This window comes from Artemia sp. Qi Xiang Cuo, chromosome 1 (assembly GCF_049724085.1).
Source record: "Artemia sp. Qi Xiang Cuo chromosome 1, ASM4972408v1, whole genome shotgun sequence".
NCBI classification, from domain to species: domain Eukaryota; kingdom Metazoa; phylum Arthropoda; class Branchiopoda; order Anostraca; family Artemiidae; genus Artemia; species Artemia sp. Qi Xiang Cuo.
Genome location: NC_142794.1, coordinates 37,028,591 through 37,054,746, shown reverse-complemented (window position 1 = coordinate 37,054,746; position 26,156 = coordinate 37,028,591). Strand labels below are relative to the sequence as shown.

General features: G+C 34.9%; 1 protein-coding gene across 2 annotated transcripts in view; it reads right to left on the bottom strand.

Moving 5' to 3' along the window:
• Nucleotides 1-26,156, bottom strand: part of rho-5 (rhomboid-5) — a 349,085-nt gene that overhangs the window by 82,153 nt on the left and 240,776 nt on the right. The window contains exons 11-12 of one of the 2 annotated variants that reach the window (XM_089100907.1): nucleotides 14,141-14,302; nucleotides 4,467-4,555 (exon numbers count right to left, since the gene is read on the bottom strand). In XM_089100907.1, the coding sequence (XP_088957033.1) occupies nucleotides 4,467-4,555; nucleotides 14,141-14,302 (251 nt within the window). The remainder of the gene's footprint in view (nucleotides 1-4,466; nucleotides 4,556-14,140; nucleotides 14,303-26,156) is intronic. The other variant, XM_089100993.1, reaches the window with a different exon arrangement.

The window sequence follows — 26,156 nt, the reverse complement described above, 5'->3', positions numbered from 1 at the left end:
CAACTTTTTAGATATGCAAGAATTTGTACTAATTACATCGATTTTAGAAATAGATGTATGTTGCTTAGCAAGAAGCTAATCGTAAGAGGTTTTTCCGCCAATAAACTTGCTTGGCAATTTAAAAAGCTTTGTTTTAAGTATAATCAGCTTTTACAAAAGCATAATAAAAGTTATCAAGATATATTGAATGATATTTTACGGTAACTTGTTGAAGGAATCTGGTTTATCTTCCCGGTAGTTTCGGGTTGGTTGCGACACATGTGGTAAAGATTAAGGTGTGATATTCGGAATTTAATTCTTAGAATTTGAGTGAGAGTGAAATTGTTCCGGGGGGAGGACTAGTGTTATTTATTTATTTGTATTTAAATCGGTTGAAGGTTTGGCTCTCAGTGTTATTTGAAGGTTGGTTAAGGATGCTTGAAAAAAAAATTTTCTGGGGTATATATTTTTATTTTTTGGATATTTTGGATTTTGATTATGTTTATTCCATAGGTGTCACTATATAGGGGTATGCTAGATTATGGCGTGGCGCGCTCATATTGCCTGGGTAATGAAATTTAAGCGCCGAAACCCATTTAGGCAATGAGTTTTCATCTGATGAGCCCCGATATGTGGTGATCACCTTGGGAATATAATGTTTTTGTAGATTTAAGGTGCTATAGCTTGGTTTCGGAACATTGACGTATACCTATTGATGCTGATTTTGCTTTATTTGTGGACTTGATTTTCGGATTGTCGGATTGGATATACTGTTTTGTCCTGGGGAACTGGATGGATGAGTAGGGTCTATACCTTGTTCAAGTGCTCATTTATTTCAGTTACTAAAGTAGGAAGACAGTTTTTTTTTTTTTTTTTTTTTTTTTTTTTTTTTTTTTTTATAGCCAGGTAATTACCGTAATACATTATGTATATATATATATATATATATATATATATACATTATTATTATAGTGATTCTTGCTATGAGCAAGAGCAACATTGCTGCGGTGTTGGTAGGAAATGAGGCTAGTTAGTGGTTTTGTGTTGAATCACGAGTGAAGCGCGAGGCCTCTTGACCATTTTCCAACAAGGGTGACTATTGTGTGGCTTGGGCAAGAGGGTCATTTAAAACCGGGATCAACACGGCGTTAAATAGCTCAGTAAAAGAAATACTAGACTTGCCATGGGTTAATAATACACTAAATCGTGCTCACTTTTGGTTATTTACTGGAATGGACAGAAGCAAATCTATAGAACAACGAATTTTGCTTTGTTGTCTTACGAGACAACACTACCTCGTAGTTTTTGTAGTTTTGTTTTTCGTACGCAGTAGCTCCACATACGTTTGCCCCGTTTTCTTTGTACTTTTAATATTTTCTTTGGAATTTATGGTAAAAATTATCAAGTTATAATAGAGTATGTTATTTTTTTTCTTTAAAAGTGGAATCTCCGAGAAATCACCCAGAGATCAACTGTGTGATTTTACTGTTAAGATAACACTTCCATTTTTCTTTTCAAATAATCTGTAAAACCTCAGCGATTGTTTTTACCGAAAATAGTTTCAATATCTGAGATGGATTGGGAATTTCGTTTCGTTGTCTTACGAAGCAACACTACCTCACAGTTTTCGCAGTTTTTGTTTTTCGTGTACAGTAATTCCACTGGAATTTACCCTTTGTACTTTTACTATTTTCTTTGAAATTTAGACAACAGATTGTCAACTTACAATACTTCATCTTATTTTCTTTTCTTAAAAAGTGGAATTTTCTAGAAGATACCAACAGATCAACCGTGTGATTTTACTGTTCTAATAAACCTATTATGACACTTTTGGTAATTTTTTCTAAGAGTGAAGTAAACCACTATCAGGCAGTGTTTTCCGCTTTTCTTTTCTAACAGCCTGTAGGTTTAAAAAATAAAATAAAAAAAAAGTTAAAAAAAAAAATTCTTGGTCAATTATTCTAAAAGTGAAATAAATCACAATCAGGCAGTGTTTTCCACTTTTTTTTTCTAACGGCCTGTAGGTTCTTACCAAAGCAATTTTTATATGAGGTATCATTAAATTCTATTATTTTTTGTCGGGTGGAAATTTGGTATATCTGTCAAAAATCATTAGAAGTTGAAACACTGCTTCCAGCCATATAGTGAGCTTCTTTCCGCCTACTGTCTATAGGGTGAACATCCCTAGGCTAGACTGTGTATAATTACGACATTAACCTGACAATCTGAAAATTATGCTGCATCCAGACACAGAGAAAATATTAATAAAAGTAGGAAAATTGTTATTTTGATGAAGAAACCTATCGATTCTCCAGGAGGTTTTTGTGTGGGAGTCGCTTTGACCCTTATCGTAAAAACGGCAGAACTGAGAAATATACTGACGCAATCATAATTACAGACAAGATGGCAAACCAACCTTTGAATTGTTTTTATAGTAATTGTCTAAAGAATCGGTTTTCAAACTTCTCTTTTCCTTAGTCTGCACCGAGTAGAATAACTTTGCACTTTATGAAAAAAAAATAATGAAACTTAGAGTGTAGTAACGTAGATTGCAATTGCACAAGACCATTCCTAATACGGTTGGCAAGTGAAAAAGGTTTTATTAAAACAAAATTGCAGTAATACTCGTAGGGCTTCTACTAAGAGAAAACAAAACAGTAAGAAAAGTGCTCCAAGAGAAATACAATAAAAGAAACAGGAAAACCGAAAGAATACAAAATAATAAGAAAAATATTGCTAAAGCAAAGAAAAGAAAACAGAATAGTAAAAAAATACTGCTAGTGACTTGCAAAAAAGAAGCAAGAAAATATCTATTAAGTAAATAATGATTATAAATAAATATTATTTATTTTTGATAAAAACAAAAATAAATAATAAAAATAAAATAGATAATATATACTAACAAAACCCATTAGAGTGAATCGAACTACTTCGCTTAAAATGATTATTATAAACGTCATATCATTAGCCTTATTAAGCACTAACAGCTTGAACACCTATTATCAAACGTTAGAACAGTCAACCTTCTCATGGTGGAACTATTCTCTGTGGGGGAAGGGTAGAGATTCTTGAAGAAAGCGAATGTAATACACAAGTGTATTCCTAAATTATATTTTTAACCCATAGACGGATTTGATTTCCCGTAATGAATTGCATTTATGGTTTCCATGCAACTGAACCCTCTTTTGACTCAACCCCTTTAACTTAACCCCCGTTAAATCCAGTTAATTTTTTGCATTGGGTTCCCCAGTATATATATTTAACATATTATTTATATAAACAAAGTGTATATATAACATATTTTACTATTCCACATGACAGTCTGCAGGTTATCCAAATAATTTTTACTTGGTTCATTGTACTTAGAGAGAACTGACAAGGTGTTGAGGAATTAAGGTGAGATAGAAGGTAAGATCATTAAGATGGAAACAATGATTTTTCACATTAGATTTATAACTGCTTTCTTGCAACTCATGCAAAAGCGTAGCATCTTTTTTGCTACGGAGTAATGGAACGAAAATCAAAAATATTTTCTAGAGAGAGGGTAATTGGGACTTAAGTAAGGAAGCCACTTTGTTGATACTAGGCCTCCATTTGTCTTGCTGTATGCCAGTTTTAATAGATCAAACAGCGGTTCGGAATTGTCTGTTCGGAGAGAGTTCGGAAAATGAATTGTCAAAAAATCAAACAGAACTATGCAAATGGGTCTAAATTTTGGAATTAAAAATGTCTCTCTTTTTGTTCTAGCATGTCCCATTCTGTCTTCATGTCTAACGTCATTCATGTCTAACTCAACCCCAATGCAATTCGACACTCATTTAACTTAGTACCCCCTTATTTCAAACCCCATTTAATTTAACCCCCATGAAATTGAAATCCCATTCAGCTCAACCCCCGTCCAAATCAACCCCATTCAACTTAGCCGTCCGTAAACCAGCAATATAACTAGAAAATGTAACTCAACCCGTTTTGTCGGAAGTGATAAAATTTCATGAATTAATTTTTATGTGAGTGTTTTTTATTCTATGTTGCTTTAATACGATACTATCCCCTCCCCCCTTACAAAAAAAACAACAATTCATCTTTCTGTCTTATATATTTGAAATAAGTAAAATTGCCCGTGCCCATAGCCCAAACACACTTGAATTTCATGATGACAGCAATAGCTACAGTTAGATCGATCGTCATTCTACTCGATGGTCGATCGTCAAGATCAATTAGCATAAATTCAAAAACTAATTTTTCTCTTAACTCATTCTTAGACTAGCAAACAAGACAACATATCTACTTGAGCATTATAATTCGATTGCAACTAATTTCTTTTAATCCGCTACAGCTATAAAAATGAACGAAATAAAATGTTACCGCGTATTCATCTTTTGATAATACCCTTCAACTATTTAAATATTATGCTACCGCGAAGACCGCTTTTCTACCACTGGCCTGAACAGTATTTATAAATGTGCGATAATGTTTTTAACACTTACCTGGGATCTTGTCCACACACTGAGCCAGATATCCTCCCTCCTGGTCCTGTTTTGATCGAGGTCCATTTCTGCCACGATGAAGTCAATGTCTAAAATAATATAAAACTGTTGAAACGAATGTTAACTGTCAATGCTGTATAGGTAATTATAAATTTACACATACAAAATATTAGAATCTGAAGCAAAATGTAAAACCAGAAATTCTCTGAAAGAAGAGATATGTAAAAAGAGCTACTGAGCAGTCGATATGTACATATAGTTTGTTTTCACGCTGTAAATCTAACAGTATATTTTTCTTTCCTTAAATTCTTAAATTTAAAAATCTTGTAATAAATACAAAAAAAAACAGTATTAATCACGCATTTAAATGTGAAAGCTTACACGCGAGTGAGGGGGTGGGCGGAGCATTAATTATGAAAAAAAACTTCAAACCACAGACCTCTGATTTGGCCAAAATCTCCCTTTTTTATCCTTGTCTTTACAAAAGCTGTTGCTTCTTTGTCCTTGTTTTTACATAAGCTGTTACTGTAACTTTACATAAGTTATACAGAAGGCAAAACAGTTTCAAGGTATAAAATTTCAATATTAAATATATAAAAACTAATTCCCCATTAAAGGAAACGTCCTGAAAAAAGGAAGCTCTAAAAACATGTGGTTGAACTAAATATATTTATGTTAACGCATTCAATAGACAATAAGAAATTTGACTTTTACAATATTGATTATACTCAGCTTATAAAAGATTTCTAAGAGTTTCCATTGGATGGACAGCACCACGTTTTTGTATTTGTATTCCATTTAAGAAAAGTTTTCTTGCAACTGGTCGATAACATCCTGGATATTATGTAAGAATCTAAGTAATACTGGAATATAAAAGCAAAATACATAAATACAAAAAGACTAATCAAATTTCATAAATATCTAAATAATATATATATATATATATATATATATATATATATATATATATATATATATATATATATATATATATATATATATATATATATATATATATATATATATATATATATATATATATATATCGGGTTACTAACCATCGCTGATTTTTTTTTTGTATTCTATCCAATGAAGCTTCTAAAAACATGAAGAATTTTGTTCCAACTTCTGTCTACTCAACATGTTAGAGGACAAATTAATTTGGGAGTCAAAACCTAAACTGTTACGGCTTAAAAGAAAATCTGAATTAAAACAAAAACTAATTGAGAAAAACCTTAATTTACGAAAAAAAATAAAGAAAACCTTACGTTTCCAGCGTTAAAGCCATAGAGTATGGGTGGCTTCAGGGAGTACACATGGGGAGGGCCTCCGGGCCCGGGCCCACCCGAAATATCATGATTTTTTTTGTTTTTCAATAGTTTTCTTATATTTCTCACAGAATAAGGGATTTGAAGAATTTATCCCCCCCCCCCGAAACAAATTACTGCGTACGTGCCTGGGTAGCTTACAGGAGTGGGAACTTGCGCCTGTGTCCATAATAAAAAAAACCTCCACACCATCTAGCGTTTGGCGGCACTTAGCAGTTTGTCAGGTAAAATTGGTGCAGTGATAAGTGTCCGATCCCATTTCCTGACAGAAAAACGAATACGAAACTTGAAAAACTGCCAAGTGTCACCAAAGGCTAGATGGCGTTAATGTTTGATTTTGTCTACACTGGTGCCAGTTTCTACTCTTATAAGTTACCCATGCTCCTTGATTAGAGCTTTCAAAAAATTTAATGGCGAGAGTGAAAGGTTCAAATAAGGCTTTAGCAGACACGTTGTTTACCTAAAGCTATTTTCAGATGAAAATCATTTATGATATGTATCTAGTAGTATCAGTAGTACAGTGGTAATATACAGTAGCGAAAAGTCCTATACTCTCCACTGAAAATTTTTGACCCACATCTAAAACCACACAAGCTTCATGACCCCGCCTGCGCGCACGCGCAATGACGAATGTTTCCGATGGAAAACCAAGTATCAACTGAAACTATGGCTCTGACGGTTTGGAAAACTTCTCAAATTGCGTGCTATGAAATGTGTGTCATGTTTGGAGAAACATTTCTGTACTGTATATTACCTCTATTGTGATCAGTAGTAAAGTATTCTTACTTTAGTAATCTGTTTTATTTACATTGATACAAATAAATAGTGAAATAATTTTGGTGCAGTTAGAAAATGATTTCAGTCACCCTCACCCTTTTTCTGTTATAACTTTAGAGAACTTCAAGTTCCGATCCTTTGACTTTTCCAAATCGATCTAAGCATTGTTTTCAGCTAAAGCTATTTAAATAGTAAGCAAAGAAAGGAGAATAAAAAGCAAGGAATAATTTGTGTTTCATGTGAAAACGGAGAATTTTACCTTAAAATTGAAGTTTAGCTTTGAAGCAAAAATTTTTATTCAGCATCGTAAAATTTCATAACACTAGAAAATGTGGGAAACTATTAATTAAAGTAGTGAATACACACACGAGCACAAAATACTATGAAATACAAACCCTGACATAGATACATGCATGATTCATGCATAAGCTAAAATTACAGTTATATTTGCTTAGTTATATTTACTACGTATATATTTTACAACTTAGTTTATTCGTAACTGTTTCGCTATAGGGGCATTTTTTCCTTTTAGAGGAGTGGTTCCCAAACAATTTAGGGCCATGCCCAGCCTTGATTTTTTTTCAAAATCAAGGCTCCCAAAGTATAGTCAGCCGAAGAGTGCACGTCCTTCCCGTGACTCACCAAAATAGTGCCAATCCCCATCGGTGGGGCCTGCAATCCACGTTGGGAACCATGATTTTAGAGCATTAGCTCTTATTTTTAGGGAATTTACTTGTGAACAAGGACGTTAGTCAATGAGCCCATTCATTAGGCAAATTATGATACAGGGTAATTTTAGTTAACCCTAATTTTAGTGCGCTAAACAGAAGCTCTGATGAATCTACTCCCCACTCCCCCCAGGTATTCAGAGCCTCTCTCTTTTTTTTACCTCAACGAAACTACCCATTCTTTGATTCTTGGGACCTGTTTTATTTTATTAGAAAGTAAAGTAAGAATAAGAAATTCCCTATGAGAAAGAATGTTAAGACTTAACACAATACTTTGATCATAAAAAAGGAGGAGTGCAGGAAAATGAAAAGTGAAAAGCTGGACATAATTCTTAGGAAACTTCTTAGTTCCTATTAGAAATCTTTGGCGAAGCGCAGGTACCGATCTTGTGACTCACTGCCTTCGGCTGGAAGTACAATGCGCAGTTGGGGGAAAATCTTCTTACACTTCCTGTGATTTCCCCCCAAATCTCTCTAGGTAACCATTTAAAGCTGGGACAACTCTGGATGAGCTTACAGAGTCACACCGTGGACCCTCAAAAACCAGCAACTCTAGGACTCGCAACCGAGTCCTTGCGGACCAAAAATTTCAAATTTAACGCAACCTTTTGATTTTAAATAGCTGAAGCCAGCCAATTAGAGAGTTATTATTGATGTTGACTCTAGCTACCTTTGGAATTTGTCTAAATCTTAATATGAATGGGTCTAATAGTTCGGTGCTATTGAACAGCATTAATAAATATTTTTAGGGATTTTTGTGATAAAGAACAGTTAGAGTCAATCAAGTACCTTTCTGGGTGGAACAAACTGGTTTAATTTTTAAATGGCTCAATAACATTGGCCTCAATGGTGGGGGGGGGCACATTTCCCCAAGGAATTCTTTTTATGACTCCTCCTATATTTAAAAACAACATTATTTGTTATTTTTATTAAAAAAAAGCCTTTTTTGCTTCTTTCACTGAAAAATAAAAAACATAACAAAATTAAACTCCTAGAATTTTTTTGATTGTTGCCCACATCCCTGACTTATGAATTGACACCACTGTTCAAAAAATACTTAAAACTCAGGAACGGTTAAAGACAAGAAAAATCATGCAGGGTTCACACCTAACTCATTTGACTTACCAATAAATCCAATGCACCAAATGGATAAGCATAGCGAGTATTAAAAGAAAAAGAAATCAATTAGACGAATATTGAGAGCAAGATATGAAAGACATAATTGAATATAAATGAATTTTTAATATTTTAGCAGGTTCAAATAAAAATATATACACAGCCAGTTAGTACAAGATGGCGAGATGGCGAGTATTCAACAAACCGACGGCAAAAAAAAAAAAAAAAGTAGAAACCCGTTTTCAGCATTTTGAAATTTCAGCTTTTTTGTTGCTTATGCAAATAAAATAAAAAGAATTTATTACCAAATAATTTCATCTGTAATCTTTTTCTTTATGCAATTTTTCTTTTTTTGCTTATTATTAATCAACAAATTAGCTAAAAGTAATTAAACACGAGCAAACCTAATAAACCATAATCCCATTTTTATTCTCCGATCTCGTATCGGATTTCGACTCTCGAATTCCAATCTCAAAACCAGTGGTTGTATGCACACAATTGCTTGAAGATCTTATTGTATGCTGTATGCATACAAGTGTTAAAAGTTTGGAAGAATAGGAAGATAAGTCTGCGAACCAAGATCAGAATATTGGAAGATACAGTGATGGCAGTGGTCAAGTTTTCCACTAAATGTTTTCCAGAGAAATTGCCTACAGATTATTTTAGTTACATGACTGACAGACCCCATCTTAAACAGTAAACTGTAAGAAAAATGTGGTTCACATCCTTTTTTTGGGGCTACAATGAAAGAAAGGTTGAGACACGTTCTGCTGATGAAGGATGACAGATTGCCACAGATCGTCCTTCTCAGCCAGCCATATAGGGCCAAACAAAATCAGGTAGTCCCCGAATGAGTTAAAAGGATATCGTAAGGAAAGATCTAAGAAAAATTGGAACTTCTTGCGAGGTTGTAAAGAGAAATGCTTCGAATAAATTTGCGTGCATAGCTGTGTTGGCCTCGGGTGGCTTGTTTCTGCAGAGTTGTTAGTAGTAGTGGTACTAGTAGTAGCAGAATTCACTGATTTTGTATTTCATCTGTTTAATAGCTACAGAGCGTAAAATTGATTTCTAACGCGATTGCTAGCTTGCGGTGAGGAGGTTTTCTGGCCAATCATCTTAAAATCTTGCCCTTTTTACAATTTCCCTAACATTTTTTATATTCTTCATGAAATTCAAGAGTTATTGGTACTGTTTTCAATTTTGTGACTCACCCTCTCCCCGGAACAAAGCTCTATGCAAACGACTAATCTAAGCATATCTTGAAAAACACATTATTAGGTGATTACCTTAATGGTAACGAGAAACTCTGACATTTTAGCTAAAGACACAGGGATAAAGTTAAATGGTGTTTGCATAAAACAAAGCTGGATAAAAGCTGCTTACATGGTATTATATTAACTCGCACAACACAAACTCAGTTAAAAATTTTTTAAGGCAATTAGTCTTAGGCAAGTCAATTTCCTTTCATTTTAGACAATAACTTTCTTTCAAGAAAAACAGAAAAGACAACTTTAGGCTTCAATATGAGAGAAAATATGCTTAATGTGTTTTATTTTGGACAAACTAGCTAAGTATTACTGATTGAATGTTTTCCAACTGATGACTTTAACCTTAGGCTTTACACAGATGGCGTTGTTATATTTGCCATAAAATTGTTCCTGCTTCTAATCTTCAACCATTTCCCTATAACGACCTTTAGGCTTGGCAACAACGAAATGTAAACCATTTCTCAAATAAATTAAATAAAAAAATTTTTTTTTTTTTTTAACTGAAAGACAGGAGCGACATTAAAACTTAAAACGAACAGAAATTATTCCGTATATGAAAGGTACTGTCCCCTCCTCAACGCCTCGCTCTTTACGCTAAAGTTTTTTATGGTTTAAAAAAATAAAGTTGTTAAAAAAGAGTCAAACTTTAACGTAAAGAGCGAGGCGTTCAGGAGGGGACAGCCCCTTTCATATTCGGAATAATTTCTGTTCGTTTTAAGTTTTAATGTCGTTCCTTACTTTCAGTTAAAAAAAATTGTTTTTTATTTAATTTTTGAATGTTTTTGAATTAATGCAGGTTTTGATTTTGGCTCACCGTACATAAATAATTAAAACTCAATTTATATAGAAAATTTACTTTTATTTCGATAAATGACTTTCTCGAGAGTTCTTTAATTTCATTTACTAAAGTTTTTGTTAGTAATAAATATATATAAATTGCGAATTAACTTAGATAACGAACTTCTATATTAATATATTTTTAATACGTATATTAGGGGGTTCGCCCCCTAGTCAATACCTCGCTCTTTACGCTTAAGTTCAAATTTTGATCCAATTCTTTAAAAATGACCTTTAATCACAAAGGCCGTTAATTAGTTTAATTAGCTCTTATGAAAGTACTAAAAATCTTTGGCTTAAAGAGCGCTGTATTGACTAGGGGCAAACCCAATCATATGCGTAATAATTCTGTTCGTTTTAAGTTTTGATGTTGCTCCTTACTTTCAGTTGCAAAACTTGTTTTTTTTATCCAAATTCACATCATTTTTAAAATATTGCTGAGAAATCTGGCGCCCCTTCACAGCAATATCTCTTCCCCCATGAAAACCTCCTCCACGGAAAGATCCTCCCACATAAACCACCGACACCCTTCCCCCCACTCCCATAGAAAACCCCCCTGAAAACGTCTGTGTACTTCCCAATAACCAATACTATATGTAAACATTGGGCAAAGTTCATAACTTTCAGCCCTCCCCCCGGAGACACTGGGGATTTAAGTCATCCTAAAAGACATAGTTATTATATTTTTTCGACCATGTTGAACAAAATGGCTATCGTAAAATTTTGATCGGGTAACTTTGGGAAAAAAATGAGCTTGGCAGGGGGCCTAATTGCCCTCCATTTTTTGGGTCACTTAAAAAGGGCACTAGAACTTTTAATTACCGTTCGAATGGCCCTCCAACAATATTCTAGGACCATTGGGCCGATACGATCACCCCTGAGAAAAAAAAAAAAAAATAAACACGCATCCGTGATCTTTCTTCTAGCAAAAAATTCAGAAAGAGAAGTTCATTAATAGCTTTAATTTTATTCGCTTTATCGAGCAGAACAAAAAATTATCAAGGCCTTTGGTCCTCGAGTATAAGCTAGAGTGCAGAGAAGGCACTGAAGCTCATTTTCTAGACTTGGTCAAGTTGGCTTCTAAAAAAATGTTTAATGTTGGATAGCAACAATATTATTTCCTATTTTTGATATTAATAAATATTTTTACGAAATTTTCTTTTGAATATACGAAGTTAAGACTAAGTTAAATCTTTCACGATAAAGCGCATAAAATTTCAAAAGTGGCCAGATTGTATTCTAAGATACTACTTTAAGGGGCACTGAAGACATATCACGATGTAAGGCCTCTTTCAGTTCAAAGCATATTTAGAGAAGAAGTTTTCTATAATTTGGTTTCAAACTGACTAAGTTAGAAGGAGAAAACAAGTACAAGCTGCGTTGTCCATTAGAAGGAATCAAAAGCAGGCAATTAGCAATTTCTAAGACTGGAAAAATCTACGGATCAGCCAAAGACAAGATTATTATTTTTCTTTCAAAGAAAAGCGCCAAGAAGCTTCAAAGGCTTGAGTACAGACATAAGGGAATCCCATTGCTACCCCGTTGTGGGGGAGATTCTCCGCACGTTTTTCCAGACAACATCCCGAATAATAAGTCGATTAGCCATTTATAGTTAATGTAAAGCACTTTAAACTTTAATTTAGACGGTCAAAGTTTTAAAACCATCCGGCAGGCCCGCACCACGGGGGGGGGGGGTGTAGCCCCCCCCCCTCAAGAAAAAATTACCTTTTTTTAGATCTTATTTAATCTACTCGGTTTTATCATTTGTTCCTTTATCGTCAGTCAAAACTTGCATTCAAATAGCTAAAATAAACTTAATTTAATGCCTTAAAATACCATTTTTTCTAAGTAATTTTTAAAGTTTTCCGTTGGTTGACCCAGGGACACCCGATTAGCCCCCCCCCCCCCCCAAAAAAAAAATTATTTTCTGAGTGCACCACTGCCTTCAGGCATTAAAAATTAATACTTTGTCCAGCATATTTGAATTCCATTTCAGAAAGGTTATGATTGGTGGCACAGTGGATTGATGCGCTACTTGGCAATATGCTACCTGGGACTTGATTCCAGCTGCCAAAAGGTTGGCTGACAAGTTTGTTACTTGTCCCTGTAGAAAAAAGGACCCAGCAACTGAAATGTCAATTCGACGAAAAAATTGTCCCTTTTTGCCATCAATGCCTGAGGAGGATCTTATGTTATTTTATCCTTTTCATGCTTGTGCATACTATGCTTACACTTTATTACACTTTTATGCCATTTTTATGCTTTTAGGCTGTCTTTTTCTATCCTTCATGCTTTTTAAAAAATCTTATAGGTCAAGGAAAGGTTGGAAAATTAATATTTCATTTTGTTTGTCAGTTTTTGTTTTGTACTGTTTACCTTGACGTCATAAAGAATTTTCTCTTTGGTGAATCAAACAAGCCAACCTGATTAAAACATTTAGCAAGATTTAGAGCATGACTAAATACGTTTTTTCTTAAGCAGACACTGAAATTGAAGCCGACGAAGTCACTGCTAGTGTTATAATGATTTGATAATTAGAAACAAGATGAAACCAGAATCATATTTTCCTTTTGTAACATTTCGATAGTCTTTCAATTTGTCTAAAATGTTTTAAACGCTAAATCCTTCGTTCAAAGCAGATCTACGGGTGAGAACCGAACAAAACGCTTATTCTTGCATTAAAGAGACATCTATTCCACACTTAATAACCACTCTTGAAGATACACAAAAGCATTTCTTCATCATATCTATTGATAGGAAAAGAAATATGAAGTTGGTCCACAGGTCCAAAGATCGCTTATGGCAAAAATCGCGCCTCCACTTCGCTTGGAATTTCAAAACAATATTCTTCATATTAGAATTATTCCACTAGGCTAGCTTTAAATTCGCCTAGTAAAAAAAGAAAATCATAAAAGTGATAAAAGGTTAGGCTTCGGGCAAGACAAATCTTCGTTTATTTCCTTCATATTTTTGTCAATTTGACATCAATTGTTCCATCACATAACTTTGATCAATTAGAAATTAAAAATATATATTAGGATTCTTATCACAAAAAAACACTCATATTTTTAAACTGGTTTATCAAGAGTTTTTAAACAGACACTTTAACATTTTATAAAAATTAAGTAATAGGTAAAAATGATAATTGTATAATTTGCAAAATAATAATATTTTTGTACATTTATATTATATAGCTCTATATTCCATGACACATTGGAAGGCGGTAAGCAAAGGGTTCACTTAATTCCCCCCTCATGCATGGGCTTTGGTCGGTAAAACACGCTACACACATCTGTGCATCAACCACCAATTTTCTTATCGATGGAAAAATATTTTTGCAAAAAGGTATTTTCTTTTTTACTTAGTGAGCAGACAATATAAATAAACACAATAATTGAGAGAGAATAGAAAGAGAGAGAGAGAAGAGAGAGAAGAGAGAGAGAGAGAGAGAGAGAGAAAGAAAGAGAGAGAGAGATTGAGAGAACATGATTGATTCTTAAAGAGGAAGGCGGGCAGGATCCTCCTGATCATTACCAAATGGGTTTCCACGACTAACAGTAAGAATATATCATAGTAAATAAAAAAGAATTGAAAGTAAGTAAGAAAAGTAAAAAAATTACCGAACATTCAGATCTAGTGGCCTGGATACACCCTGAGTTATCATTTCTAATACAACAGGCAGTACTCTTCTCTTGCTCCCTTGCATCCAAAAGTCTTTGTTTAATTCTTGTATCTGACTTCATACAAGGTGCAAACTTTGCTCCCAAATGTATAAGGGCCGCCTATGGAAAAAATGTCCTTAATTCTGGCAATTGTTTTCACTTACTGCTGCAAGTCAACTACAAAACTAGATCTTTTTTCTGCGAACTTAATTACGGATCAAAAAACAACTTAAACCAAAAAAATCAGACCAAAAAATAATTATATTAAAAACAGTCATTTAAAACCTACAGAGACTAAACGTTTTAATAAAATGCAAATGCTGAAGTGTTTCTTTTATTGTTAAAAAAGTTTCATTATATTTCATGATTGACAAAATGTTTCTGTAAAAGACCAAAGTTTGACTTACTTAGGTCCTTCGACGCCGTATGGCGCATAAGGCGACAACGGTGCCTCTCCAGGACGACCTCTGAAGAGCTTACGGCCACAGATGAAGCAAAGATGTACCCGCCACTGTAGTCTTTCTATCTAGACATCGGCCAAGCGACGCTTTTTGCCATCCACGTCTTCTAATGCCGGGGAGGAGCCCAACACCAAACATCATGAGGGAGCCTGTCATTCTCCATACGGACAATATGGCCCCAATACAGCCATCTACAACATCGAATTCTCTCATCTATCAATGGTTGTTTCGTTTTCTCACGCATGATGGTGTTCGTAATCCTATCAGAACAGTAAATACCCAGAATGCAGGGGAGGCAATTATTTTTGAAACCTTGTATTCGTTTTTCAAGCTGTTTTGTCAATGTCCATGTCTTGCATTCATACATTATTACAGTGAAAACATTGCTATTCAAGAGTCGGAGATTAAGCTCTAGAGAATATGCAGTTTTTCAAGACTTTACCTAATTTGGTAAAAGTATTGCCTGCTCACGCAATACGTGTAGTGATCTCGCGCTCCACGCAAATTTATGAGGCTTCCAAGATACTTAAACTCTACGACCTCCTCTAGCTCATCAAAACCGACCATCAGCTGGCCCGGCGTTGAATAACCACTGTTGTGCATGATTTTCATTTTTGAGTACTGATTACCAACTCATCCGGCTGTTTTTGCAAGCTCTGTGGTGTTCTGCTGTAAGTCTTCCCTTAGATGAGAAAAGAACATAATGTCATTGGCAAAATAACTATCGAAGATAGCGCGGCTCTCTTTCAGCTGTATCCCTCCAACAAAGTGACATGTACTGAGTGTGTAGTCAGTGAGGACCGTAAAGAGCACAGGAGAGAGAATACAGGCCTGTCCTACACCGGAGTGGATCTGGACAGATTCAGTAAGATATCCATTGTCGGTTCGTACAGCGCTTATCTGGCCATTATATAAAGCAAGAATTATACTAATAATCTTGTTCGGATACCGATAGTGCTGTAATATTCTCCATAACGATTCCCTATGTACAGAATCAAGAGCCTTTAAAAAGTCAATAAATGCTACTATTGTTTCAGTTTGCCATTCATTCGATTCTTCAATTAATATCCTTAACCTGAATATTAGATCAGCACAAGATCTGGTTGGTCGAAAGGCATGTTATTCATCTCTCAAAAATTTCGTCGATTCTTGACTGAATACGATTTAGGAGTATTCCGCAAAACACTTTACTCCCTGTGGACTGTAAGGTGATACCTTGTTAATTGATGCAGTCAACGGTTTGGCCTTTCTTAAAAAGTTTAACAATTACCACTTTCTTCCAGTCATCTCTTTTTTTACTTAGTTTAATGGACAAACTGCCCTTATACCTTCACGAATAAACATAACTGTCTGGATATTAATTAGTGAGAAATAGCTACATCCAAAAACTGATTTTTCACATTGAAGAAGTCACTTTTGAAAAATCTCACAAAAAATGTTTTCAAATGCCTTGTAAATTTTTTGTGTGTTTTTCTTTGTAATAATGGTACAATTTTTATTTGCTAAAAACAGAGAGTTGAGGAGCACTTCAAGTCTGGAAATATCAGACAATCGTCCATTGATTTCAAGACTGAAATACTACACATAATAATAATAATAATAATAAACGTTCCTAGACAACAAATGGCCTATGACTATGTTTCGAAAGCCCTACATGAAAAATGTGTAAGGGTCTGGATGACATATGGCTATAGTGTTTCTATATTTTTTCATCTAAGGAATGGCAAGGAGTCAGTTGACCTTATTCCTTAATAGAAAAAACTTATGACTAAAATAACTTTAGAAATTAGCACAGAATTTTTGGTTATTTACATAGCGTGGAACTAAGTAGTACAGTAAATAAATGAGTGAAGTCCAGATGAATCAACAAGGTCAAGGAAGCTTATTTACCAACAATCATCTACGATAACCGTTTTTTTTGTGCTCACTGCGAGTGTATCCGCCAGTGCACGGCAGTATACAACCATAGAACTAAGAAGTTTCATATATAGCTTTGGACGATTTCAAACTGATTGGTTACCTTATAATGCTAGCTGAATAGTATTTTGGCCCTACTCGGACACAAACTGATGCTTTACCGCCAGAATTACAAAAAAAGGCACTTTCATGTTGCTCCTTCAGTCTTTTACTTCCAATGATAACATCCCAGGTGAAAAAAAAGAAATAAGCACGTATCTGTGACTATCTTTCGGAGGAAAAATATGAAATTCCGCATTAAGAAGAAAAACCTTCCTGGACTTATGGACTTCCTGGACTTCCTGGACTTACATTATGCTGATGATTAAAGCATCCTAGATGAAAGTGTGAATAAAATAAAACCTTTTATAGGTTTTGCGAATTAAGGGTGCAAGTTAAAAATAGGTTTAAAAATTAATATTAAGAAGACTAAGTCGCTAAGGCTAGGATCAGGTGAAGATGAAAAGGTAAAGTTGGAAAACGAAAATATTGAGCAAGTGGACAGCTTCACTTACCATGTTAATATTATTGGTAAAGACGGTGGGAGCAGTGAAGATGTTAAAAGAAGAATAAACAAGACTTAGGGTTTTTTTCACAGTTGAAAAAAGTTGGGAAGAATAGGAAGATAAGGCTGCGAACCGCGATTAGAATATTGGAAGCGACATGGATGACATCAGGATGATATTATCACTGGACAGTATGACTGAATATAATTACACGGTGGAAATCTTTAGGACTAATTGGAAACCAATTAAAGTGTAAACTTTATAAATTAGCCTATCAGACACAACCCCGATTAAGTCCACTCTTTGTGTTTTTAGGTTTCATTATCAAAGCAGTTAGTTGACTTCGGACTTTAAACTGTGATAGGAGTATTGTCTATTATACAAATAAGGTAAATACAGAGCAAAGATGAAAAACATCATTTAATATAGCCTTTTTTATGGTGTGCGTATGTACATTTTTATAATAAAATAGGAAACGAATTTTGAATATTACTCCTTTTAATAATTGTTGTATTTAAATCATATGTTCTTTTTGAATATTTTGTCATTAATAAATTTCAGAAATATTTATTCTCAGAATGGCCCAAAACATACAAGATATATTAGATAATGAACATCTTGTCATTTGAGTAAATTAACTTTCGAGACCTCCTGTAGCATCGACTTTCCAAATATATTTAGGTTCCAGATTTGCTGCTGTTATTTTATATAAGGAAAAACGGATCATTTTCTCGAATATTTTCTAATGGAGAAAATCATTAACGCTCTTATGCGTTGTTTTTTCAACTGGAAAAAACTCATTTAGATAAGAACGAAAAAACTAATAGACTTGGAGTATTTTACGAAAGTAAGACACCCTTTTGAAAATTAGAAACGCGATAAACGCTCTTAGACTTAGTGAAAACATTGTCCTTCCAATAATTTCTTAATCTTGGAAAATTATAAATACTATAACCGGTGAATGCGATAGAGGCAAACAAAGCAGAGATTAGAGAATTTATATATTCAGCAATGCTTATAGTAATAACCGAGACCTGCGGAGTGCTGAACTGTCGCTACAACAACAGTGGGAGAACGTCACGGCTGCTGCTCCGCTCCGAGGCGTCTGGCGAGATTCTGTTGATGCCCTATGTGCCACACCTGGCCCTGGAAGAACTAAGATCTAAGGCAAGGCTTATAGCAATCATTTGCAATTCGATTCTAGGCATTGATTGGTGGAGGAGTGATTCAACTGATTGGCATTGGGTGAACTGATTGCTGGAGGGGTTTGCCGACAAGTAATTGCTTCGTCTATTACATCGTGTACCTCTTTTGCTAGGCACGTCTTTATGCTTATAAACTATACTTTCAAAAATGTGTTGACCTCACGAAGAAATGAAAAATACTCCCCTATAGCATTAATAAGAACTGGTAAAGTTCTTCTTGGTTCTTCTGGGAAAAACCAACATTATATGACCTAAGCTACGAAACGAAGACCTATCAGCCCAACAGCGACATGCGATCTCAATATAACATGCGTGATTGTAGTAAAACATACAATTACCAGTGGATTAAGATGTTCAATTACTAATGTCAGATATCAAAACGGGGATATCAATTAGAACGACATACCCTAACACATTAGAGACTGGGGGAGGGGGTCTTTCAAGATAAGTCAGCGTTTAATTCAGAAAAATGTAAAAGTCGTGACTTAAAATGTACCTTTCCTTGTTTGGACGCCCCCAGCTTAGAAAAATCTATCCGATAAAATAAAATTCAATTCTCATTTTGGCTACCATGAACAAACATAGCCAAACTAACATCTTACTTTCAAAAATTATAAAAAAAAAACAAAAGAAAAGATAAAGAGAACAAAAAACATAAATCAAATTAATTTTAGCCTTAATACCACTACAAACCACCTTCAATTCAAATATTCATAAAATGAATATATCCTCGTCTCTTTCCGCCTGCAAAGACAAAGGAGTAGATTCGGAATTGACCATAAGGAAGGATGAGGGGGGGGGGTCTAACCCTACCCTTCGCAAAATGAGAATAAGTGTCAATCTATGAGACAAGACAGGATCGAAAAGAAAAATTGCTACTTTTCTCTTTTTGTTGCACAACTTTTCATTCGTACCATAGTTTTGATACATTATTCCTAGCAATATGATATTGAGCTACTAAATGTTTTTAAACATTACCATAGAAATCAAGTACTAAGTCATTTAAAGTATCAAATGTAAAAAAGGTCTTGTAAAAGATAAAAAGACCAGAAAGTAAAATATACCGAATGTTCTCACAAACTGAAACCTGAGAATTGAAATGTAAATTGAAATGTAAATCACAAAATTTTACAGAGCATACAATGGATAAAATAATGAAATTGGTATCATCTAAAACTCGTACTTATTAATTTTTTTACGTTTAAACTATACAAAATGTGATAACTATTTTCAATATAAGTTCCCAAACTTTATCACGGTTGAACAAGTCTCAGAAGTTTTAGCACAATTCTTCAAAACATTCTTCTTTGTCCCTAACTGGCACCACATTATCTTACTTTTACGCCGTCTGGCTGTATCTTACATACCTCCGGTGATTTTATCCTTAGTCTCCGTTTGCCGTTTCCTTAATCCATACTTTGGTACCTTCTCTACTTCCCTTATTTTCAACTGATTCTTGTAAGATCTATCACTCAGGAATTGTTTCATCAAAAACCTTTTGTCTTCTACCAAGCTTATTTGAGTTAATATTCCTAAACAGTTTTGAATTTCCTCCTTAAACCATTAACAGCATGAATTATCAAAATCCTAAACTTTTCAGTTTCATATCCAACTGTTCTTCAAGAATTACTCTAAAATTCCCACCCTGAAGGCGATGAATATCATAACTACCTGGGAAGTGGAACAGCGGTCCTTGTAAACTAGATTTTTTCTCATTCTAAATATGAAAGGAGTTTATGACCTGTGCAAAGCAATAAAAGCTATTAGCAGTTAGGTTTACAACAGAGAAACACAGATTATTCAATGGTCTGAATACCATCATTGTGTTGTGGAGCAACAATACTGCTTTCGTATTCTTTTTATTTCGTGATCAGCGGTCTTTGCTCGGTTACGATGTGGGATGGGAATTCCAAATGTTTCCGGTATCAGGATCGTTAAATAAGAAAGAAGATATTACTTTAGAGAAGGGAAGTTGGCAAAGTTTGTAGTAGTCTCCCAGAATAAAAACCTTTTTTTTACGGTGGGCTTACTAAATAGTCAAACAGTTCATGATAACCAACTGTACTGACAACTCCTTTCAACGGTATCCAAAACTCCAAAAAGAAAATTTGATAACAATGTGCAAATCAAAGGAATTGCATTTTTATAGTTATTCCAAATATTCTAATTTCGTTAAGCTTGAAGCTATCCACTAAAAATCAAGAGCCAGAGAATATTTGCCGAATTTTCGAATGAGGGCTAAAACACCCCAAAAAGGAGTGTGATCATGACAAAAAATTAACCAACTAAGTCAGAAGGTCAGAGAACCCCATACATCAGTTTCAAGCATCTATATAGAAAATACAAAATTTAGTATTTTTCCGAGAAGTATGATCTCAGATGTTTTTTTTTTTTTTTTTTTTTTTTATTTTTTTTTTTTTTTTCAGGGAGGATTTTATTGAACCAACCATAATAAAATAACACAAGAGGGGCTACTCAAAGAAAAATTTGAAATTTCTAGTGCTATTGCACTAACGCAGAAGTTCAAAGCTCCTATATACAACAATAAGGGATTTTGCATTATTTGCCAGAAGAAAGATCACGGACATGTGTGTTTTTCGTTTTTGTTTTTTTCTCTCTTTTTTTGTTTTTGTTCTTTTTTTTTCTCTGGGGTGATCGTACCGATATAATGGTCCTAGAGGATAGGAAGAGGGTGCATTCGAACAAAAATTAAAAGTTCTAGTGCCCTTTTTAAGCGATCAAAATATTGGAGGGCAACTAGCCCCCCTCCCACACCCCCTTTCCCCGGAGTCATCCGATCAAAATTTCGAGATAGCCAGTTAGTTCAGCATAGCAGAAAGATCCAATAACTATTTTTTTTTTTAAGGATCATGATTTTATTTAGACACGAATTATAAAAAACAAACCCCATGGAACATTTTGGTTTGGTATGCCAACTCCAACTTCAAACACATAATTCAATATAAATAAACAAAAACAAAAATTATCCCCCACCGACGGGCAAACAAAACAACGCAACTAAAATTTCCATTATGGCACTACTAAAAAAATCAAAAATAAAACAAAAAATAAAAAAATCAAACAAACTGATAAATATTATTACAAAAATCCCTTAATTTTCCCCGGAAAATACTTCGGTCATGCTCACGCACAACCCCAATTGGTAAATGACTCCAGGAGCTCGGCATAACATGCGGAGCAGAGAACTGTGACCGGGTTGTTTCAAACTGCGGCCGCCGAAAAGCATCTGCATTTCTTGTATTATAATTGTGCAGATCCACACCAGTTATAAACATGCCATTAAAACACTGAGGTAAAGTTATTAGTAATATCAAACATTAGCATAGATCGATAGAAAAGGAATATACCTACTATAGGAAGAATATTCAGTTTCAAATAGCCTACGCATTTCTCACTGAATCTCTTGGTCCGTAATTTGCTAAAATCCAAATGGAAGAATTCTACAAAGCTCTAAGGCGTTTCAGATGGGATGGAAAAGCTGAAGACCATATCAATCAGCAATATAAAAGGTAACAATGGACAAGTGAAAAATACAAAAGTCTAAGGACAATTTTTGGACAAATGTGCTTCAATTTCCTAATAATTCCAACATTACGGGCAATTTTAGATGTTATGCAATTTATATGATCTGAAAAACTAAGCGTCTCATCTGCAATAATGCCTAAATACCTAGTCGAGTGTACTCTATTAATAAATGAATTCCCACACCAACTTATCCATCCAAGGATAATAAGTCTCAGAACGTACAAACAGCGCAAAATCACATTTCTTAAAATTTATTTTCAGCTTATTCAGCCTAGTCCACTTTCCAATCAAACTTATATCATATTCAACTGCTTGAGTCAACTTTTTTTCAGTTCTTGCGCATACCGTAAAACTAGTATCATCAGCAAATAAAACTAACGCTTTTACAGGGATCACATTTGGGTCTCCACTGTTTATTGAATCAACAATATTAGATAAAACTCCACATAGATCATTAATATATACAGCAAATAATAGTGGACCAAGGGGGGATCCCCGTGGGACTCCAGACTCGACATCATATTCACATGTAGCTTGTTTTCCATCATTCAAATATAATTTTCTATCACTTAGGTAAGACTTCAACAGATTCAAAGCTCTTCCTCTTATACCGGCATTATATAATTTACACAATAGAATTTCATGGCCCACAGAATCAAACGCATGTAAAATATTTAAAAATACAGTTATGACTTTAAGATATTTATCAAGACCATCATTAACCAACGTTGTAAGAAAATGAACTGTATGCTCTGTATAATGTTTTTTTTCTGAAACTAAATTGTTTCTTAAAGAAAAATCCTTTCTTCTCTAGAAATGTCTCAATCCTTAGGCATAATATCTTCTCCATTATTCTAGCTATAATCGGAAGCAGTGATATTGGTCTATATATACTAAGATCTTCTCGGTCACCTGACTTAAAAATTGGCACTATTTTTGCAGTTTTAAACGGCTGAGGGAAGATTCCATCCTTAAAACACCCATTAATATGTTCGACAAGTTGATCCTTAATAACTGGAAAAAGTTCTTTCAGGACGCGGAGGGATAGAAAATCTGATCCAGCGGAATTGTTCTTTATTCCAGAAATCACTGTTAACACTTCACTTTCATTCGTATTTTGCAGCCACATACTTGTTTCACTAGCTGCCCCAATATATTGGTGAAACAACCCTTCGTTTTGATGTATACTTACTGACTGTCTAATTTCATTACCTGCGTTAGAAAAAAAGATCGGCCAGTTTTTCATTAAAATTTGCTTGGTATTATTCACTTTCACATGGCTTCTTGTCACTTTCTCCGATTATCGACCGAATAACTTTTCAAGTCTTCAAATAGCTATCTATACACGACTCAAATATTTTCGAACAATAATCCTTTTTTGCTTTTCTTAACAATTTTTTGAACGCGTTATTGTAATTCTTATAAATATTTGGGTCTAATTCTCGGTCAGTAATTTAGTAACCTTATACAATGCATGCCTCCTCTTGATGCTAGCCAAAAGACTGCGGGATATCCATGCCTTTTTTGCACTTCTTTCATTTTTTTTTCTTTATAGTTGTCTTAATACACACTTCATTGATCAAATTTGTAACTTTTTCATACCACAGTGCAAACCTGTCACCATAATTCGCGGATTCACTTAAACAACTTCAATCACATTCCTCAAGTCGCTCTTTCATTTCATTAATACTTAATTTATCAAAATTAGAGTATTGTCTATTTCTATTCCTTTAAGGGTAACATAACCTTCCACAGCCCGTGGAGAAAGGCCTGGAAGTCAGGAAATCTGTCCATTGTTTGCGTATAGTATTTGCTATTTGGAGGCACACAGACATGTTTTGGAGGGGGGAGGATTTTCTGCTTTGGGTAAGTTTTCACGAGAAGAATTTTCCGTGGGGAGGGAAATTTCCGGGGGTGAACTTTACACACGGATGATTTGACATAATTCCTATACGAAATTCTTTTATTTATCTTACTTTCCCTTTGTCAACTCCCGGGGGGAATTTTCAGTGGGTTTCGATTTCCGGGAAAAAATTTCCACAGAAGGGGAGAATCCCGGAGTGATTGGAAAAACGATTAAAAATTAAAGTTGAAAGTATGCTAAGGAGAATTTTTCCAGATGAGTCGTCCGCAAGAGATCTGACGAAGGGGGGATTTTCAGCGAGGATATAATTGTCCGGAGGGAATCTTACGGGACGGGAGCGTATTTGAAGCTGGACAAACTTTCCACAGAGGAGTTTCCCATGAGAGGGAGGGGGGGGTATTTCATAGAGGGTGAGTCAGGTTTACCAGCATTATTTGAAAAACGATTAGAAATTAAATATAAAATAAACAGATCTTGGTGGATCTTTGTGAAGGTGGGGGTGGGAGTGCCTGATGCGTTAAAAAGTGCGTTTTCGTGCCCGAATTTTCTGACTTTGGGTAAGCTTTTAGATGAATACAGGAGGAGCTTTTCTTTTGTTGGTTTGGGGGGAAAGTTAGAAATTAACCTCTAATCTCCCTTCCTTCCCAGGAATATTCCAGGAATATGGATGCTTTGAGATGGTGGCTCCAGTGTTATTGCAGAAATGTTCTCCGTTTAACATAAACGATTACACTTATATGCTTACCGGCACAAAAGAGGGGAGGTTGGAGAGTATCATGAGTGTCACCAGGAAATTTCCCCGGAGGGTAGTGTTACCAGGACCTTTGTTTTCAGCTTGATTTAAACAGAAATATTTCTCGTTTTTTTAATTATATAGATTTATCAATGTCTTATTGCTTCTCGAGGGGGAGCATTGTCCCCTGGCCCCACAGTCTGCTTACATGGGGGAAAATCCTATGAAAATGATCTGTTCGAAGAACCAACATTAATAATAACATTGAAATGCCCATATAATTTATTTTTGATAATCAAAGTCACCCCCTCCTGAGAGATATTTGAAGGGGTGCACTTTTTTAGGGGTGGGTTATCATTTTCTAAGCATTGTTTTATGAATATTAATCTTAAATGTAAAAAAAAAAGTTATTAAAAGAGGGGAGTAGTAGCTCCGTCACATCTAAGAAGGCTTTAAACCAAGTAATCTGTAGCAACAAACAGTAAGTAAAGAGCAACCCTTATAGAAAAATCCCTAAAAAAAGGGTACGTTCTGGATGGAAACTATGCAATATAATTCAACATGTTTGAGGAGCCCAAAGCCAGCACTTACACAATATGAAACTTCTTATTCTTCCAGGAGGACCCTGTATATGTCAATTGAAATACATGGGGCTGCATGTGTCTGGGGCCCTGCAAGCTCGGCCCCAGAAACAGAGTGAAACAAGTGTCGGGGCGTCCAGTCATAATCCAGCCTCTGCAGATGCAGAGGATGGGGATCTCAAAATTCTTGTCATCAAAACATCGGATTTCGACCAAACATGGTGGGAACTAAGTGGTACTGTCACAACTATTTTTTTTAGGGGGGGAGGGGAGGGGGGCAACTTCATCAAGACTTTGTAGTGGATGAACAAAAGGGGAAAAGGATCCCTAAATTCCGGACTTTTGGATAAACAGCAGCACAAGTTGTCAGATTACCAACAAACTTGGTGGAAAGTAAGAGCAAGTATCCAGGTTGTCCATAGTAGGAGTCATAGTAGACCTGACACTTGTGCAAATAGGAAGAGTTTAGATGTTATTCAACAGAATATCTACTAACAGTTATTATCAAAACTCAATTAAATATTGTGGAAATTAAAAGGAAGCGCCCTACTAGATATTTTGGGGATCTAGACCAAGTATCCCCTTTGGGGGGAAGTAAAGAGAGAAAATCATGAATCCAAATTATGTGGACATCTACTAGAACGGGCTGCAAGATCATAGCAAAACTAGTTCGTAAGCAAGAGTAACTGTCCTAGTTATGTGTTTTGGAATCTCGTACCCAATCTGGAATACACAGGAGGATTGGGTCCATAAACTCTTGTTACCAAGACCTTCAACAAAAAGGGTTGTTGGATTTTAATGTTGGAAAGTAAAAGCATATGCACTAGTTATGCCTTTTGCGATTCAAGACCTCATCCAACCATTATTAGGTAAGGAAAACTGAGTGCGTCGTAAATTCTTGTCATCAATACATCCAGCAGAAGGGGCTGTCAGATCTCAGCCAAACTTGGTCTTAAGTAAGAGCAACTATTTTAATTCCTCAAAATATTCTATTACCACATTAGAAGTAAAGCGCGGTTCCCTCCGGAGGGGAACACCTGATCATGACTATATTTAGTAGTGTCAAAAAGCTAGACTCACAATTGTATCTTGATTTAGCTCTGCAGAAACACGAAAGGCAGT